Below are 18,856 nucleotides of genomic sequence, written 5' to 3' on the forward strand. Positions count from 1 at the left end.
TTATACAAATCTTATTGCATTTCTTTCATTGTTGTTTAACATTAATTGCAATTGATTTATTGATAATTAAAGTGCAAAATCATAATCAACTCTCAAGTTTCTTCCTCTTTGTTAATTGATGATCAAATATTCACAATAAATTGTAATGTCTTTTCATTGATTAATATCACCAACTGATCATCATTCATTGTCCTCATCTTCATCTTCATCTTCATCTTCATCTTAACCAATAATGATGATAGATTTTCATTAACTTATTGGAACTTATTGATTTGATTCTCGTAGATTCTTTGTAATTGTTGATACCAATTGTAAATTAGATTTGATTTTACAAATTATCAACCATTAATGATGATGATTAGGATGATGTAAGTGTAAGGGGTTTATTATATTTATGATATTTTTTTTCTGCACGCAAAAAGTTTGATGATTTTTTGTTTTCTTCTTAATTTTTTGGTAAGGAAATTGAAAAATAGAAGATTAATGTTTCAGAATCACCTGAGGCCATTTATATATGTTCATGATGATGATAATGAGACTGAGAGGAAGATGATGTTTGTGTGTGTGTTTTTTTTTCGTGTAATTTCAAATTAAATGGAAAGAGATTAGATTTGATTGTTTGTTTGAATTTGATGAGAGAAATGATGTTAATGGTGATTAAAAGATTCACAAGAAATCAAATCAATTATCATCTAATTTACTACGTTGAGTTTAATCAATGTTAATGATGAAGATGATGGGGGTGATATTGATCAACCTGTTGGATGAAAAAAGAGTAAAGATGATTAAGGATCAAGTGGATGAAGATGATTAGAATGATAGAGAAAGAGAGAGAGAAACAAAATGGAATAATAATAATTTGAATAGAGAAGAAAAAATTCTGATGAAGATGAAATTTCTTTTGTGTTGTCGTTGTTCCTGTTTGTTGATGAAGATGATGAAAAGTTTTTCTTTTTTTTCTCTCTCTCTCACCTTCATTGAAGAAAAAAAAATGTATTAGACAACCCGAGACCAGAACCAGGGGGTTGGGAAGATAAAAAGATGATGAAAGTGAATATAAGAAAAAAGAAGCTCAGGTTGGCGAAAGAACCAGAAAATTAAAGGGACTCTCAGGTTTTCACCTCAGGCAAAAGAAGAAGAAGATAAATAGACAGGTAAATAGAAAGAGAAGAAGAAATTTTGGTAGAGAGAATAAGAGAGAAAGAGAGAAACAAAGAGGGAAGGAGAAAGTTCCAAGACAAAGAAGACGAAGAAGAAGAAGATGATGATGATGATGAAGAAGGTTCTTCAGGTCTTTCTTTTTCTCTTCTTTACCTGTTGAAGAAAAAAAAAGAGACAGAGTAACAACGATAAGATGAGAATAAGAAATGCGAATGAGTGATGATGATGATAGAAAAAAAAGAGAGAGAAAAAGAAAGTACCTTAGAGGTTGGATCTTTGGTCGAAGAGAGAGAAAAAAAGAAAGAGAAGATGTTCATGCGCTTTCTTAATAAGAAAATCTCTTAAGAAAATGAAAGATGATAAACGAAAGAGAAAGAAAGAGAAAAAGATAGAAATGATTTTCATGTTTCGCTCCTTTTAGGAGGCGTCGTTTTTAAAATGGACTCAACGTTGGAATAGTAAATAACTCAACCCGCCTTGAGAGTCTCTACTAAGGCGTTTATGTTTTTCCTCTTCTTCATTATCTTAAGAGAAAAAAGATTTTCCTTCAAACGTAAGGGGAGGATGCAGTTTATCATCATCATCGTAGGTAAGAAGAGAGAGAGAGAGAGAAGACAGAGACCGAAGAGAGTAAAACAAAAAATCTCTTTCTACCTTTTCCCTTCATTATTATTTCCTTCTTTCTACTTTCTTTTTTCTCTCTTCTCTGTCTACATTTCTCTCTTTCTCTCTCAGGTTCATTTTTTGTCATCCTCTCTCTCTCTCTCTCTCTCTCTCTCTCTCTCTCTCTCTCTCTCTCTCTCTCTCTCTCAGTGAGAATCTCGGAAAAGGAAAAACCTGTTTCACTTGTGTGTGATTCAAATGAAAATGAAAATATCCGAGTCATCATCGCCATCATCTCCATCACCATCACCATCAACAACAATATTTACAGTGAATATAAAGGAGGAACCATTGGACTCCTCTATGCCTCCACTTGCTTCACCCGCCACAGTGGTAAATGTTGCCACTTCCAATACAAATTCAGCATCGAAAACTCGTGAGCTTGAACCTTCACCACCGACTACGGTCATTTCTCTGGCACCCGCTCAACCTTACCCAGGAACACAACTAACCTTTGCTGCTCCAGCTTATGATCTTGAACCAAATACGGCTTACACTGTCCAGGTAATAATCTAAATCTCTACCATTTCATTTTAATCCATTCTTCATCTTAAATCTTCACCTTTCATCTCAAAATCAGTTGATAATCTCTCTCTTTCTCTCTCTCTCACCCACTCTCTCAATCGCTATAAAGTACTTGTAGATCTCAGGTAGATGATAATTGTTTAGGTTGAGAGAAGAAAAGAAAAGAACAAAAAAAAACTCTATGTAATCTATTCACCTGCTTTCATCTTTTTCTTTGTCTTCTCTTATTCCTTTTTCTTTTTCTTTTCTTCTTCTTCTTACCTTTAATTCTTTTTCTTATTCTATTCTATTCTTTTCCTTTTCTTCTTCTTCTTCTTCTTTATCATCATCATCATCATCATCATATGAGATTAATTTCTCTTCTTCTTCTTTCCTTTTTTTCTTCTTCTTCTCCTCGTGTATTGATTTTGATTCCAAATTCAATTGAATATCAATCATCTTCTTCTCCAACCCATTGGATCCTAAAGACTCTCTGTTAATCTTTGCACTTTAATCGCGAGAGAAAAAAAAATCTCACTGATTATCTTTTCTTTCTTGCGGTGATTTAATTGATTTCTTGAGGTAAATCATCGGTTAATCAAAAAGGTTAATTTGATTAATTGTTAAATTGCAGAGCAAGGTATTGGCTAGTGATGGTTAGATTGTGGTTCTTAGGTGTAAATATCAAATGTGCACAATTTAAATTGTAAATTGGTTGTTATTCACTGATGATGGTGATGATGGTCAACTATTAATATTAATTAGCCAAAATTAAAATTCTTAATCTTGATAAAGTTTATATGTTTCTTGTTGTAAATCAAATGTTAATTGTTCATTTAATTTTCTATTCTTGTTTCCATGAATTCAACTGATTTAATTGTAAATCATCTGTTCATCAAAAATTTTGTGTGTTTTTGTTTTTCCTTTGTGGTGATTATTAAATAACAATTAATTTATATATATACAAACAATTTAAATCATGACACAAACTGGATCAACAATTACATTGGATTTTAACCAATTTAAATCGTTGGATTATTGTGATAAATCATTGGATTTTTATCAACTACTTGCTGCTGATGAATTTACTGATTGTAACAACAACAACAACAACACCAACACCAACAATGTAAATGAAATCAACAACAACAACAACAACATCAACAATGATGATGATGATGATAATCAACAAACCACAACAACAACACTAAAACCGATGATTCCTGTCCAATGTTCATCATCATCATCGCCATTAACATCATCATGTTCACCACCAACACTTACAACTTTATCAACACTATTATCAACCTGTGATGCTTCATCTTCATCTTCAACCCAATGCCAACCAACACCATCAACACAACCCCAACCCCAACCACCTTCACCTTCATACCACTCACTTGAACCACCTCAGGTCAATTCAGATGTAGCATCTCAATATGCCACAGTGGCCCAAGGAGCAACAGGTCGCCTAAGTAACAATGGCACCGTTTACCTGACAACTGATTATATAACTTATAGTGACTATTACACTGCTACTGGTGTAACTGGATCAGGATCAGTAACAAATCATGATCAGGTAATTGTTGGTTAACATGACGTATTTTAATTACTATTATCTGGACCCCTTTTCTTTTTAAATTAACTCGAAAACTTCTTTGTTTTATTTTTCTCTTCAATCATAATAGTGAGAGAGAAGGATGAAAATCATCTCTACACACACACATACACACTTAACCACTAACTATAATCATCTTCCATTGATCTTAATCTTAATTAACTTTTTTCCTCTTCTCCATTCAATTCCTACACAAAAAAAGTTTTCATGCTGAACTATAAAACACTTAATCATGATTGGCTCTTTACCTTTGTGTATATATCCACTATCAGAACATATTATCATGGTTATAATGTTGATTAGGTGCGCAGTTATATTAAATTGGTAACAATTAACTTTTACACACTGAATAGTTTTGTTCACTTTGCGCAGAAAGAAAAACTTTTTCCTATGTTAGTTTTGTAGCTCTTGTAGTTTACGCAAAATTTGCTATATCATATTGCAAACAGCTCATTCATCCTTATATTCATCCTCATCATCCCCTCATCATCCTCATTATCATCTTTGCATTAGAATGCAATTTGCTATCTCCACCCATCTCTTTGCATTCTTTTTTTTTCATTCTCATTTTCTTATTGTTAGAACTTTTTTTTCTCCTTTGTTTACATTTCGCTTTTTTATATTGTTTGCTAATTATGTTTTTCTCCCTTTTTTTACCCACCACACTCACCTTTTTCTCTTGCTCGTCTTCTCCCTCTCTCTCTCTCTCTTTCTCTCTTATACTCTTTCTCTTGCCCTCCCCACCCACTTGTGAACTGTCACTTTCTTTTTGTCTTAGGCCATTTTACCTGTTTCCGCTACAACGGTAGACCATTCAACAACAATAACCGTTACCTCACCTAATCTAACGTCACCAGTCTCTGGAACCGGAGAGTCCAATTCAAACTCATCGACACCATCGACTGTAGGAGGTGGAGGAAGCAAAACTTCCGGCGGAAAACGATCATGGAATGAGTATAACCGAAATTCTGAAGTAGATAAAGTGCAAATACCAAAAATATTCTCGGAAGTCGGTTATAAATATTATCTAGAGTCACCAATATCGACAAGCCAAAGAAGAGAAGATGATAGGATCACTTATATCAATAAAGGTCAATTTTATGGGATCACATTAGAATATATTCCTGATCCTGCTACTCCCTTAAAAAGTGCCACAGTTAAGTCTCTGGTGTTATTGGTGTTCAGGGAGGAGAAATTACATGAAGATGAGATTAAATCATGGCAATTTTGGCATAGTCGTCAACACTCAGTTAAACAGCGAATCCTTGATGCAGATACTAAGAACTCGTCCGGTATCATTGGGCCGATTGAGGAGGTGACACATAACTCAATTGCTTTTTATTGGAATCCTCTAGAAGGACCTGCTAAGATCAACGTTGCTGTGCAATGTTTGAGCACTGATTTCAGCAATCAGAAGGGGGTCAAGGGATTACCTTTACACCTTCAGATTGACACTTTTGATGATTTCCGCGAGGGAAGTCCACCAATTCATCGGGGCTACTGTCAAATTAAAGTCTTCTGTGATAAAGGCGCAGAAAGAAAACTCGAGATGAAGAGAAGAGCTGCCAAACGTAAACTCACCGCCACTGGAAGTAAGTCCATTCTCTTAATTACTATTCCAATGATTCAACAAATGTTTGCAAACTTTTCATTCTGGTTTGATTAATGAGTATTTTTTATTTCGAAAAAAAAATTTCTTGAATTACACTTGTCGATAGTCCCAATAATGAGTGTGTACAAAATTTTCTCTGAAATATTCAGATAGTAACTAATTAGTGTTTCGAGATAAATGAATGATTCTTGTTGAAAAAAAAAAAGATTGATAATGAAAAAGTTTTGTTGCAGTTATTGAACTTTGTTAATTCCAAATCGTTGGGGTGATGTGATCTACACGTCATTACGTTTATTTATTAATTGAGAAGAGTAAAAATGATGCGAAAAATGTTAGTAGTGACCTGAGAGAAGGTCAAGGGTCAACGACATCATCACTTTTTGGAGGAGGCTGCTTAGCACCGACTCTCCAATCATTACGATGAATAATATCAGTTGACCATCTATCTCCTTCAATCTGAGCTTGATTGGCTTTCCATGGCTCATCTGGTTCATTCATCTTCTTCCAATCAGATGACCCTTCAACCTGACCTCGACCAGATTCATTGTTTACACTTGACCGGTCCCTAAGGTCTACTCGTGTTTGTTGTTGATCTGTCGGCTGATGATTTGGATGTTGTTCTTGTTGAGATTGAGTTTCTACCTTTGAAGATGCTGATACATCATCAACATCAATAATCTCTGGATGTTGAGGTGGTCGCTTTTTGTATTTATTTTCATTAGTTACTGATGACCTTTCACCATCATTGTTGAGTGACACACTTGCTCCAATCCTTGTCGAATCTCTTGTGTTCCCTATTGTTGAGCCTTTGCTTTTTATCCTTCCAATGTCACCTTTATTTTCTGTATTACTTTCTTGACCACTAAATGGACCTGTTAATCCGGGAAATCTTGCATCTAATCTTGCATTGTTAAGCATGGGGTCGAAACCACCACCTAAAGCAGAGACTCCAAAGTTGAGAGGGTCAGATTCAAATTTAGGTGGAAACATGTCCACCTCGTGAACTTCATAAGGTCGATCGACTTCGTACTTTGTCACTGGCTTCAATTGTTTCGATTGTTGTTGATTTTTCTGGACATTCGCTCCACCAGAATTATCTCCACCTTCTGAAATTCCAGTGGCAGTTTCTCGCTGTTTAATCGCACTCATTGGTTCGATCTTTGCAGGCTCTTTATCTTCTCTATCCTCTTTCTGATCTTCTTCCTCTTCATCTTCATGCTCTTCCTCTTCTTCCTCCGAATGAGGTTCTTTCTTTTCTATATAAATATCAGCATTACCAATCGGAGGTTCGACAAGATACTCAGCACCAAGAATATCTTTAGCATTCAAATATTCCGTTTCCTTGCCTTCGTAACTGCCATAGGAATCGCCGTAACCTCCCCATGAGTCCCATCCTTTACTCTTCTTCTTCTTCTTGGGCTTCTTGAAAACAACTTCCATTTCAGGCCATTCGCCCCACTCCTTTTCTTCCTTTTCACAGCATTTCTTTTTCGGCTTTTTACACTTTTTCTTCTTGGGTTTACACTTTTTCGCCTTTTTACATTTCTTTTTCTTGCAGCACTTTTTCTTCTTCTTCTTTTCTTCGATTTTACCTTCTTGTACTTCTTTTCATACTTTTTACCTTTTTTGTACTTTGTCGAAACGCTGTACTCTCGTTTCTGGGGTTTATCGGCTCTTGAATTGATCTGAACTCGCGACATGGGTAAAACCATTAATCCCTCTTTTTCCGCTTCTTTCATTTTACGAAATTTACTGAATCCATCCATTGATGATGATGGACCATTCCAATAGTTTTCATCATGTTTTGTCAACCCTGTGGCACTTTCATGGTTATTATTATTATTATTACCATGAGCCTGAGGTACTGGGTATGTTGGGCCCGAAGGGCTTGGGTGGTTAATTGTTGTTACATGATGTTGTTGAATATGTGGTCCAGTTTGATGTTGTTGATCCTGATGTTGTGAATGATGAATTTGATGTTTAACAATGACTTCAGGCCCGCTGGATGTTATCTCGTCATCTTCTTCTGATTCTTCTGATTCACTAGCTTCCTCATCATAACTTTGTCTCATGGAGGGTTCATCGTATTGAATTGATGGTGATCCTTCATTAGAACCATCACCAGAAGATTGACTATTACCCCAGGAAGTATCATCTGAATCACTCGTAGATTGAGCTTGAGGTGCATAAGGAGGTTGAATTGGCTGATGTTGAGGACCGGGTTGTGCTTGATAACCGGAAGATTGATACTTTGATGGATGCTGATTATTGTTATTATGATTATTTGGGCTATTGTTGTTACCGTTAGAATATGAATGATGAGGTCCATGTGACTGTGAATTAGGAGGTGGAATTGGTCCTTCATTACCTTCAGATGAACCTGAATTACCATGATCTATATTCATCCATTCATGACGTACAACAGGTCCACCCACTGGATTACCAGAATTACCATTTTCATGATGATCTCTTCTCATATCCTTACGAGCTACTCGACGATAATCCTCTTTATTGGAAGAACTTGAATCCTCATGAGACTGTCTTACCTGTGGACCATTGTACTTGAAACCTGTTGATCTACCTGATGCTGGTTGGTAACTGTATTCATGTCTTAGAATTTGAGATTTCGAAGAAGAAGAAGAAGAAGAAGAAGAAGAAGGAGATGGTGAAGATGTGGGATAAGAATGAGATGATGGTCCACCATGTTGATATGAAGGCCTATGAGAAGAGTAAATAAGATTGAAGAGAAAGAAAAGAAGAGAAGAAAAAAAAAACGTAAATGGAAGAGAAACGAATTTAAGTGGAAGAAAAGAAAGGAAAACAAAGAGAGAAAAGGAGAAGAGGCTTTTAGATCATTAGTTGTTAGTGAAGAAAGAAACAGAATCCAATCTAAGGTTGACTGGTTGAATGTTCATTTCAAAAGATTCAGAGTTTTGAGCTTTGCAAGTCGTTTGTTGATTTGTTTTGCTGTAATTTTTTCCTTTAATGACTAAATAAATGACATGAATGTTTCGCTGGTTCTGTTTACCTGAGAGTTTGGAGTTCACACCACAGTCGAAAAGACAAGCAATACTTTTTTTACCTTCTCCTCGCTTTTTTTCACGCTCTCTACTTAATTCTATCTATTTTTCTCTCTTTTAATGGCAGCGAAAAAAAAACAAGAAGAAGGTAAAATATCAACAATATTCCAACAGTAATCATCATGTATAAGAGAAGAAGAGAAATTCAAAGTAATTTGAGTAGAAATTGAGGATAAAAATGAAGGAAAATTGTTGGTATCAACTATCTTTTCATCTTTTACAACTTTTTCTCTTTCGCAATCTATTTTTGTGTCTTTTTTTTCGATTCTCTTAAATTGTGATTAAATCAACTGTGTGGTTGTTGGAAGAAGATTAAATTGTGATTATCATGTTGCTTTTTTCTGTTATAATGTTCAATCATTGGAGCTGATAATTTATCTCTTGTTCGTTTGTATTATTGGTTTTGGGATAGAAAATTGTGTTTTCTTTTTCATGGTTTTGTTTGTTTACTTTTCGCTTTCTCGTTTCTCACCTGTTGTAAATTGAGCTGCTTGGACGATGCACTGGACCTGATTTACCATCTTCATCATAATCGTCATTGGATTCACTATTGAAGGACGAAGATGATGAAGGACGATTACCATAACCTGGATTGGAATCATGTTTAACCCATGGACCAATATCTTGACGATTATGTTGAAATGAACTTTCTGAATGAAGGTCATCCAATTGATAGGTTATTGAAAAGTTTGCCGAAGATGATGAATTGTTGATAAAATCCGTAGGAAGGCTGAATGAAGCTGATGATGCGGATTCAGCTGATGTTAAAGATGATGATGGCAATAATGAATCAGTTAATGATGGCGGTGAAGTTGATGATGATGATGATGATGATGATGAAGCGGAGGAAGATGGTAATGATGATAGAGATAAAATTGGCAACTCATGAGGTGAATCAGTTTCATTGAAATCAACAATGTAAAAGTCACTCGGTGAAAAGGTTGATGTTGATGTGCCATTGGATGAAATTGGATCACCATCCAATAGTGAATTACCTGCAATCAGTGAATCATCTGATGCATGAATTAACAATGTCCATTGAAGCTCACTCAGTATCAATAATATCACAAGCCCAATGGCTGATGGAAGCTTAATCATGCTTCTCGTTTTTCCCCCTGGTTTTCACTTAATCTTATACATTGAATATCCACTGGTGATTCAATTTTGGACTTGTCTCAACACTGAACAATATTAACTGTTGATGTTTGATTATCAAAAACTTTCAATAACTGTTAACTTATCAATTGACACTTGATAACTAATCCGATAATCTCATTTTACCCTTACATTTATAAGCCAATTTTCACCCATTTCTCTCTCTCTCTCTCACTCTCTCAATCACTCACTCTTTCCAATAATCATTAGTCAAAATGCTGATCATCCCTTTGATTTTTTTCCAACCTGTTAATTGATTTTCTTTATTAGGGTTTGAATATTTTTCTCAATAATCCATAAAACGGTTGATTTAGTTACAATTGACTAATATGATTAACCAAATTGTTAACTGTTGATTTGAACTTTTCTTGATGATCTTGATATCGGTTGACAATATGTATTGATCAGGGTAGATAAGGTTAGTTGTTTAAAGTTATAACTGTTTTCATTTTCTCATTTTTTATTGTCAATCTAATTACCTTACCAGGTATGATTCTTACCTGTTAATTGGGCTCACTTTCTTTTTTGTTACATCTTTCACTCTCTTTTCATAATCATAATGATAATCGATGAAATTAATGGCGTCATCCACCGATGATAATGATTATAATAAAGAATAGAATAAGAGATTAACCAATAATTGTTAATCTCTCTTCGTATCGGTAAAGTTCGTTGTTATCGATCGATTTTCATTACTTACACTTAAACATTTCTACAGGTAAATAGACAATAAACGCCCTTCACAAAATGGGTTTGATGTGGGTTTGATATGAGAGAGAATAGAGAAGAAGAAGAAGAAAAAAAAAGTTCAACTCACTGAATAGAGAAAAAAAAGAGTTGAAAAAATAGTTATGAACTTTCAGGTAGCCTGATGATACAATTTAATGTTTACTGTGGCAATTGAAAGGGAGGGTTCCAAGTGATTAGACTTATCGCCTGGTTTATGTGTGTCTGTAACACTGTAGTTGATTAACTCAGATTAACCTCATTTCGTTGATCTTTTTTTATTCATAATCTTTGCTTGATATTATCGATATTTTATCAAAAATTTATTGATTGAGTTGAGAGTGAGATGTATTAATAATGATGATAGTGATTATGATGGCGAGAGAAAGATTAATTTCACTCCTCAACTTAACCATTAGTGAGAAATATGTTCAATCATATATGTTATTTGATTGTACTTCGAATTTTAAAAGTAACAGTGATTGACATCCATTTATCCTGCATGATATTGAAAAAGATGATGATAATAATAAGAAGATGAGAGAGTAAAATACAGAAAGAGAATCTTAGTTAAGAAGATAAAGAGAAGAGATAATTTTGTTTTTCTTTCTCTCTTTTCTTCATCGTTTCAATCATCAATCTCATCAACTTTCGGTCATTTGCTTCTTAATTATCTTCATCACTTTGAAACACCAATCAAATTGATGATGAATATCCCAATTTCTATCTAACTAAATCATAATGAATGATGATTTCTAATAATTAATCAGATATTGCAAATTAATCATTTACCTATAAGGATAATTTTATGGTTCACTTTTTGTTTTGTCTTTCAAATATTTTAAATTATCATGATTGTTGCGATTCCTTAATAACTTCCGTTTCCCAAACATATGATTGTCTAATCGTAGGGAATTTTTATTTGCCAGGATGATAATGATTATAATGATGGCGATGATGGAAAATAGCATTTTCATTGTAAACACCTAAACATGAATCAAGAGAGAGAAAGATAGAGAGAGAGAGAGAGAGAGAGAGAAGAATGAGATTTAATTCTGACAGCTACGCATTTTTTGTTCATTGAAATGATCAACGTTGCAAAACACACTCGTTGCTTTGAAAGCTAAAGAAAGATGAAAATTCATGATAAAAGAGAGAGAGAGACTAGTTCGTCATCATTCATTTTACTTTTCTCTTTCTATTTTCAAGGTCACTCTCATGAATTATTGTTAAAATTTAATCTATACCTTTGATAAGTTTGCAGCGACTTTGCAAACCTTTTTTTTCTAATGAAAAAAAAGTTCTGAATGTTAGAAAGAGAGAGTGAGAGTGAGAGAGATAATGAGTGGAATAGAAAATACGAAAGTTGCTAGATTTAACTTCTTCTCTCTCGTTCTCTCTCTCTCTCTCTCTCACCTTTGCAGATAGTCATCCAAGATTAGATGCATTTAGATGAATTAATTTGCAATCTCAGCCTTGAATTTTTTTCTTCGTACTTTCAAAGCAAAGTGTTTTAATGCTCCGAGTAATAATAATATAATGAGAGTATTAAATTAAAGTTAGATTGTAATGTTATTAATATGATCTTGGATTACATTTTATTTTTTCTCTCTCTCCTCGTTCCTATCACTCACTCTCTTTCTCCCTCGTCTCACATTGAAATTATAATGAACAATTTATTAATTGTACAGGGAAACTATTTACATGGAGATGAATTAAGATAGAGGTAAATTAAAGTTACAATAAAAGTGAACTCAGAAAATGCAAATCGTCAGATCGCTTTGTGTTTAGATTGATGTGTTTCTCCTCTTCACCAAATATCAATTCTGATGATAATCAACATTTGTTTTACAGATAAAAAGATGAGAAAACAAAGGAAATATTAAAGTGAGAGAGAGAATGATGAAGATTAAAGAGAATAGAAAAATATCTTCACTCTCCTCCTAAGATGATAATCAAAAAAATCTCATCTCATGTATTTACTAACCTTTTCTCTCTCTCTCTCTCTTTCTATTTGTATACTTTTGTCTGTTCTCCTCCTTAGCATCTTGATCTTCCTATTTTTCTGTTGTTTTTCCATTACTTTATTGTGTTTATCTGTCAATTTATGGTCTACCTGTAAAAATGCAATCTCACCTTAAAAGGTTATCACATTATCATTATCATTTTGAGAAATGCAAAGTAAAAGCCTTTGCTATTTTCCCTTTTGACAATCTCTTCCCAATTTTCCCCGGGCCGATGATCAACATATATTATCATCATCTTGTTATTTGTCTTTAAGTAATTCGAAACGGCTCATCATTATTTCTACTTCGAAGTATACATTTCGATTACAGTTAACTTAGTAAGAAGAAAAGTCCGTTTACTTTTGCTACATAATTTTTTTCTTTCTGTGAGAAGATGATAAAACTGTTGATGCATACGTGGTAAAATGTAAAAGAGAAGATGAAGATGATGATGATGATGATGAAGAGAAGACTCCCTTTGTTGTTATCTTGGGAATGGAAATTCAAATTAGTAGTTGGCACCCCCTTGACTTGAGGGCCATTTTGCCCAAACTTCGCCAAGGCCCTACAGGCACAGTCGACTGACCTATGCAACTTGTTACTTCGCTATTACTTTCTCTCTCTCTCTCTCTCTCTCTCTCTTCCAATCTCTCTCTTTCTCTTTCTCTTTCTCTTTCTCCCTCTCCCTTTTCTCTTTTCTCTTACCTTTTTGTTTATTATCCTTCTCTTCCCCATCGGACTCCTCATTTACTCGCGTTCGTTATAATCTTTCTATTTCTCTTTCTTCACTTCTCCTTCATCATTTTTTTTCTACCTTTACCTGTGATTTGTTTCTCTTTTCTCTTTCTATCATTCCATCTATCTTCATCTTCTTTTCTATCTCTTGCATCTTCTTTTCCCTTCTTAACTCTCACACTGCGTCAGTCAGTCCAAAGTCTTTAAGAATCAACCTTAACTTAAATACCATTATACCTCCTCTTTACTTTCATCATTCTCCTCTTTCTCTCTCTCTCTCTCTCACTATCTCTTTTTCATCATCATCTTCATCATCTCTTATACCTGACTTGTAAAACCGTCTTAAGGTTATTCATTGGTAATAAGCAAGAAAAAAATACATATATAAGGGACTCAGCGTCTTCTATCAAGATTAATCATTTCGTTATTAGCAGAAAGCAAAAAAGATGAAGCAAAGTTTTCTTAAGGTCTCTTTGATCCATCTTTCAGTTTATCTTTGATTATCTATCTCTTTAAATCTCAACCTTAAAGTTAACTGTTCTAATGTAATATAACATGAAATGAAAGATATTCCTTCATTTTTAACTTCTCTATCATCTAAAACACACGATTAAATGTCAATGATTCATTTTCAATCACTGATTTAATCTCAATCCAAATGAAAAATAATGAATTCTTATTATCTCTTTAATTTGCAAAACGAATCACATAAATATTTAAACATAATCTCATGAGTTATTTTAATTAGATTTCGATTAATGTAAATCTATGTACCGACTGATTTAGTAATTTTATCAATTTCTATTACTTTTTAATTTCGTACTCAAGGTAAATCCAAATGTAAGCATTAATTTTCTTATAATCGTGAGGTAATTTAGTAAATTATTAAGATTCGGGCTGAAAAGCTTTTTGATAAATCACATTTTCATCCACACCATCATCATTTTCATGAAACTTTAAGCAAACCTTATGAATGTGTTATTATCATTTCTATGCATGATATCACAAAATTATCATCATCAACATCTCTTGATGCTCTGATCTTCACAAAGCAACAATCCTTTTGAAATGAGAATCAAATGCTGATGATGATCACATAAATTATCAGATTTGAATAAAAGTGTAAACATTTGATTACTTTGCATCATTCATCTTATATATACTACAGTATTATAATCGAGTGAAACATTAGTAACTCAAGAATTGGTTTGTGAACAATTAACTAATTATTTTCTTATTCTATTTTCAGATGGACGTAAAAAGATCGAGGAAATGTATCATCCATCATGTGATAGATCAGAATTTTATACAATGTCCGATCGAACCAAACCTCCGGTTCTATTTACACCAAGTGAAGAACTTGATAAGGTAATTGTGATCAATTATCATGATAAATCAAGCAAAGTATGTGAAACCATCATTTATGGCTAAATTTACCTTCACCTTTTCATGAGAAAGTTTTAGCAAGTTGAGACAAGTTAACTATTCCAAGTTCTGAGAGTTTGAAAAGAAAGATTCAAGACAAGAAAAATTACCTAATCACCATTAATTTACTCATTAATAAGATGAAATATTATCATTTTTTTATGGTTTCCTCTATTTTCTTAATTCCAAATGATTTTCTATTGACCAGTAAGAAAATGTAATAGCTTAGATCCTGTCAGGGTCATGATAATGATTAGAATGTTCAATAACTATTATTGATTCAGATGAAATTTCACAATTAATTGCAAATTGGCTTATTTTACAAGCTACTTTTTGTTTAAGCTTTTATACTGTGTGTGTATGTGTGTATATATAATTTTTATGATACCTGTAAATAATACCTGTAAGTTTCATAATCAAGGAAGAGCTTAATTTTATTATTATCAATTGCACACACAACCGAAATTGACATGATAATATTGTATATATAATATGATTCTTTAATATTGTTTCACTTTTTGCTTGATTTTTCTTCTTCTTTTCCATAATTTTAACAGCATTTCTAATAAAATTACTATTCTTCCCCTCTGAATAGATAACTCCAGGCGATATGAGCTTCTACTCAAGCCAACACTCAACCGGAGATTTAAACACCACAGGATATGATTCACCAACCCATTTACCCATTATAACTCCACCAGGATCCTCTGGAACAGCCTCACCAGGAATTATTGATAAAAGAAAACGAAGTGCCGATCCTATTTCTGCTAATTTGGAGATGGTTGTGACTCAACCACCTCCACCTAAAAGAGACAAAGTTTACCCTCCAGATCGATGTAAGATTATCTTCATGTCGACTTTACGGATTATCCCCAAAGATTAATGAAGAAAATGAGATTAAGCAAAGATTAACCAACGAAAAAGACTGACCTTTTGAAAATAACTTTGAATAACTAATTTCGAATACTAATGAGCAATATTGTTGACGTGGATTCTATTAATTTCATTTTAAATTGTCTGTTCATTGAGATTTAATCATATTCTTTCTTTATATAAGCAATCAAGTCTATTAATTATCCTTTTTTTTTCTTAATATTCTCAAATGTATGGTTGATTGTTTATTCTAATCATTGGTTAATTATCTTTTTCCATGTTAATTTTCTCTTGTTCTCTTCATTAGTCAATCAAAATGTTAATCAGTGAATATTAATTGCGTACTAATTAATTATTTTCTGCCTCTTTTTCATAGTAGTGTTGTTATATGCTAGACAAGAGAATGAAGAAATCTTCCATGTACTTCATATCGTCCCTCCTACATTGGTCGGTTTAGCCTTATCTGTAAGTTGTATTCACCTTTAATTAACAATTAACAGTGTTAATTAAATTTCCAAGTTAACTAATTGTTTTCCCTTGTCTTTTGTTTACAATTTAGATACAAAAAAAGTACAAATTGGAAGCTAAAAACATAAGGCATTTCTATAAAAGATGTTTAAAAGGGTTGGTGTTTGTTTTAATTGTTATTCTTGTCGTTAATTTTTTTTTTTGACAATCACTTTTATACATGATAATTATTTTTTCTATTAATCTAATTGTATATATTTTAATTACTTATCATTTTTCTAGAATCACAATACTTATGGACGATGAATATGTGAAATTATATTGTAATGAAGACACCGTGTTGTTGCAAGTTCATCAGGTCGATGAACAAACTCACGATATCACCTTAGTGGAATATGATTGTTCAACCAATGCCTAATTCAATTCTAATTATTTTCGATAACGATAATTATAATATAATACTATTATTATTATTACATTATACACACAAACTCCAACAATAATCAACCTTAATCACTATCCTTTCCTCAACAACCACACACAAACACACACACAATCAACGAAATCCTCCTCTTTTCTACTTACTCCATTGACAATTAGCCGACAATCAATAATTATTGGAAAATTAAACGCGAAAACAAATCACATGGAAATCTCAAAATGAACAAAAAATAATCAAAGGGCCGGAAGAGCAAACATAAAATATGAGGAAAAAAAACTCGAACTATGGAAACGAAAACACTTTAGTTGAACTTATATATATTAACCTAAAGGGCTTTTGTGACTTTTGAATATACACTTTTTTTGTCGTAAATCTCACCACAAATCACCAGTTAATTAACCAACTACACCAATTACTCAATCAATGATTTGACCATAACTTTTTTTTTGTAAAGATAAAATGATTAAAAAAAGCAAGCGAAAGATGAATTAATACTGAAGCGTTTATAAGATGAAAAAAACGAGAAGTGACAAAATCATCAAGACGAATTTTTCCCCTTATGCTTAATGTTAATCTATCTTTAGGTGCTGGGAATCAAGTGCATCATCATTCATCATCATTCATCACTCTCATCATCTCTCTCTCTCTCTCTCATTGTCATCCTCATCTCAACTAAACCACCACCACCTCCACAAATACACATACACACTTATTGAACCACTACAACGACACAACAATCAACTAATCATCAAATTCCAATTGTCCAATATTCTTACCTGCCTTTCTTTTCCTTTCGCCTTAATTGTCTCCATTTATAATTCGCCTTAATTAGTGATAATTAACTATGCAAATATTATCAATAACAATCAACATGAATCTGCAATTTCATGTTGAATCCACTTCTCATTCAGCAGTTACAAAACAACACGAACATCATTCAATGAAACTTGATAAATGCTGCAACAATTTACGTCCAACTCATCACATCAACAATTAATAATCGTATTAATGATAATAATAATAATAATATACATCTATGCAAATAAGCAACAAAAAAACAAATTTAGTAAATTTAAATCACAGCAACAAATTTAAATAATCTAACTATTTATTTTGAATTTATATTGATCATGATATGTGAAGAAATCAATGAAATCCAATCAATCTCATCTCTCTCTCTCTCTCTCTCTCTCTCTCTCTCTCTCTCTCTCTCTCTCTCTCTTCATATCAAACAATTTTTTTACATTTTGGCAAAGTTTATTACAATTAATTAATAACAATTAATAGATATTATCATCTCTACCAATTTTTACCTTTTTCTTGCCGAGATGATTAAACAACATCAAATCAATCATCTTATCAACAATTAAAACGAAAAAAAAAACAAAAAAATCAAATGGGAATTGTAATATTTAACTCTGACTATCAACAATTTAATTATTGATACAGAAAACAAATTGATTAAAACCTTAATTGTTGATTGAATCCATCATCATCATCCCTTTTTTTTATTTCAAAACAATTGACCAACAATAAAAACTTGAATACATTTAACTGATTGTTGTTGTTTTTGATTATAATTTCGGTATCAAATCAATCTGCCAACTGAATTAACTGGTGATTATATTTTTACATCTTTCCAGTTAATCAAATCTAGATTAATCAATCAAAAGTGTTACAATCAATCAAAGTGTAGACATTAACAAACTTGGAATGAGAAAAATTATTTAATTTGTCTTAGCAATCAGTTAATCATAACTACAGCTTTGACGACAATTAATTCAAAGCTTGATTATTAATAATAGGTGAACAAATCACCGAAAAAAAATTGTAAATTGTATTAAGATTAATTTTTAATTGTGTTTGTTGATTAAAAAAGTGAAAATAACTAATGAAATAAAAAGCAAAAGTGTTTCCAGAAATAGTTGATAAAATGAATTAGTTGATTGTGATTAGCTGAGAATCGTTGATGATGATGATTGAAATTAATCGTCTTTACTATTATTATGTATCATAAAATATTCACCGATATTGAACTTATTCATGATGAGTGACTGTAGTTGTTAAGATGGCGAGATGCCCTTAGGCTATTTGAAAGATGCTGATGGGGAATAATAAAAAAAGAAAGTGAAATTAACTTTTATCTTAATTGTAAGCAAACACATGATAACTTCAACTTCGTAATAAACTTTTCGTTAGTAATGTTTATCCATCTTCATGATACTGATGATGATGATGATATTTCTCCCTCTTTTATCTTCCTTCCTCTTTAATCTTCACTTTCTTTTTTCATCTTCTTTCTTACATCCAATACCCTCCCAAATTTTTGCAACAAGTTGATGTTAATTCTGTTCATCATTCTAATCATCTTCGTGTTTGATAAAAAGC

At 32.6% G+C, this 18,856-nt stretch overlaps 2 protein-coding genes across 5 annotated transcripts; one reads left to right on the forward strand and one right to left on the reverse strand.

Moving 5' to 3' along the window:
* The first annotated feature begins 1,974 nt into the window (after positions 1–1,974).
* On the forward strand, positions 1,975–17,953 carry LOC128393987 (protein grainyhead-like). Of its 4 annotated transcripts, none has more exons than XM_053354224.1 (8): positions 1,975–2,328; positions 3,743–3,907; positions 4,725–5,538; positions 14,510–14,664; positions 15,281–15,521; positions 15,935–16,023; positions 16,118–16,182; positions 16,309–17,953. In XM_053354224.1, the coding sequence occupies exons 1-8, from the start codon at positions 2,023–2,025 to the stop codon at positions 16,442–16,444; spliced, it is 1,971 nt and encodes a 656-aa protein (XP_053210199.1). In that variant the 5' UTR covers positions 1,975–2,022; the 3' UTR covers positions 16,445–17,953. The 4 variants fall into 4 exon arrangements, with proteins under 4 accessions (XP_053210199.1, XP_053210196.1, XP_053210197.1 ...); XM_053354221.1 differs by having other exon boundaries at positions 2,186–2,328; positions 2,817–3,907; XM_053354222.1 differs by having other exon boundaries at positions 2,186–2,328; positions 2,817–3,907; positions 15,938–16,023.
* Positions 5,545–9,736, reverse strand: LOC128393986 (uncharacterized protein DDB_G0283697-like). Its single transcript, XM_053354220.1, is given in 3 exon segments — positions 5,545–7,136; positions 7,139–8,276; positions 9,111–9,736. Coding segments are annotated over 3 exon segments (2,988 nt in total). The 3' UTR covers positions 5,545–5,912.
* Positions 17,954–18,856: the final 903 nt, after the last annotated feature.

This window comes from Panonychus citri, unplaced genomic scaffold, assembly GCF_014898815.1.
Source record: "Panonychus citri isolate SS breed McGregor unplaced genomic scaffold, ASM1489881v1 Contig00139, whole genome shotgun sequence".
Classification (NCBI taxonomy): domain Eukaryota; kingdom Metazoa; phylum Arthropoda; class Arachnida; order Trombidiformes; family Tetranychidae; genus Panonychus; species Panonychus citri.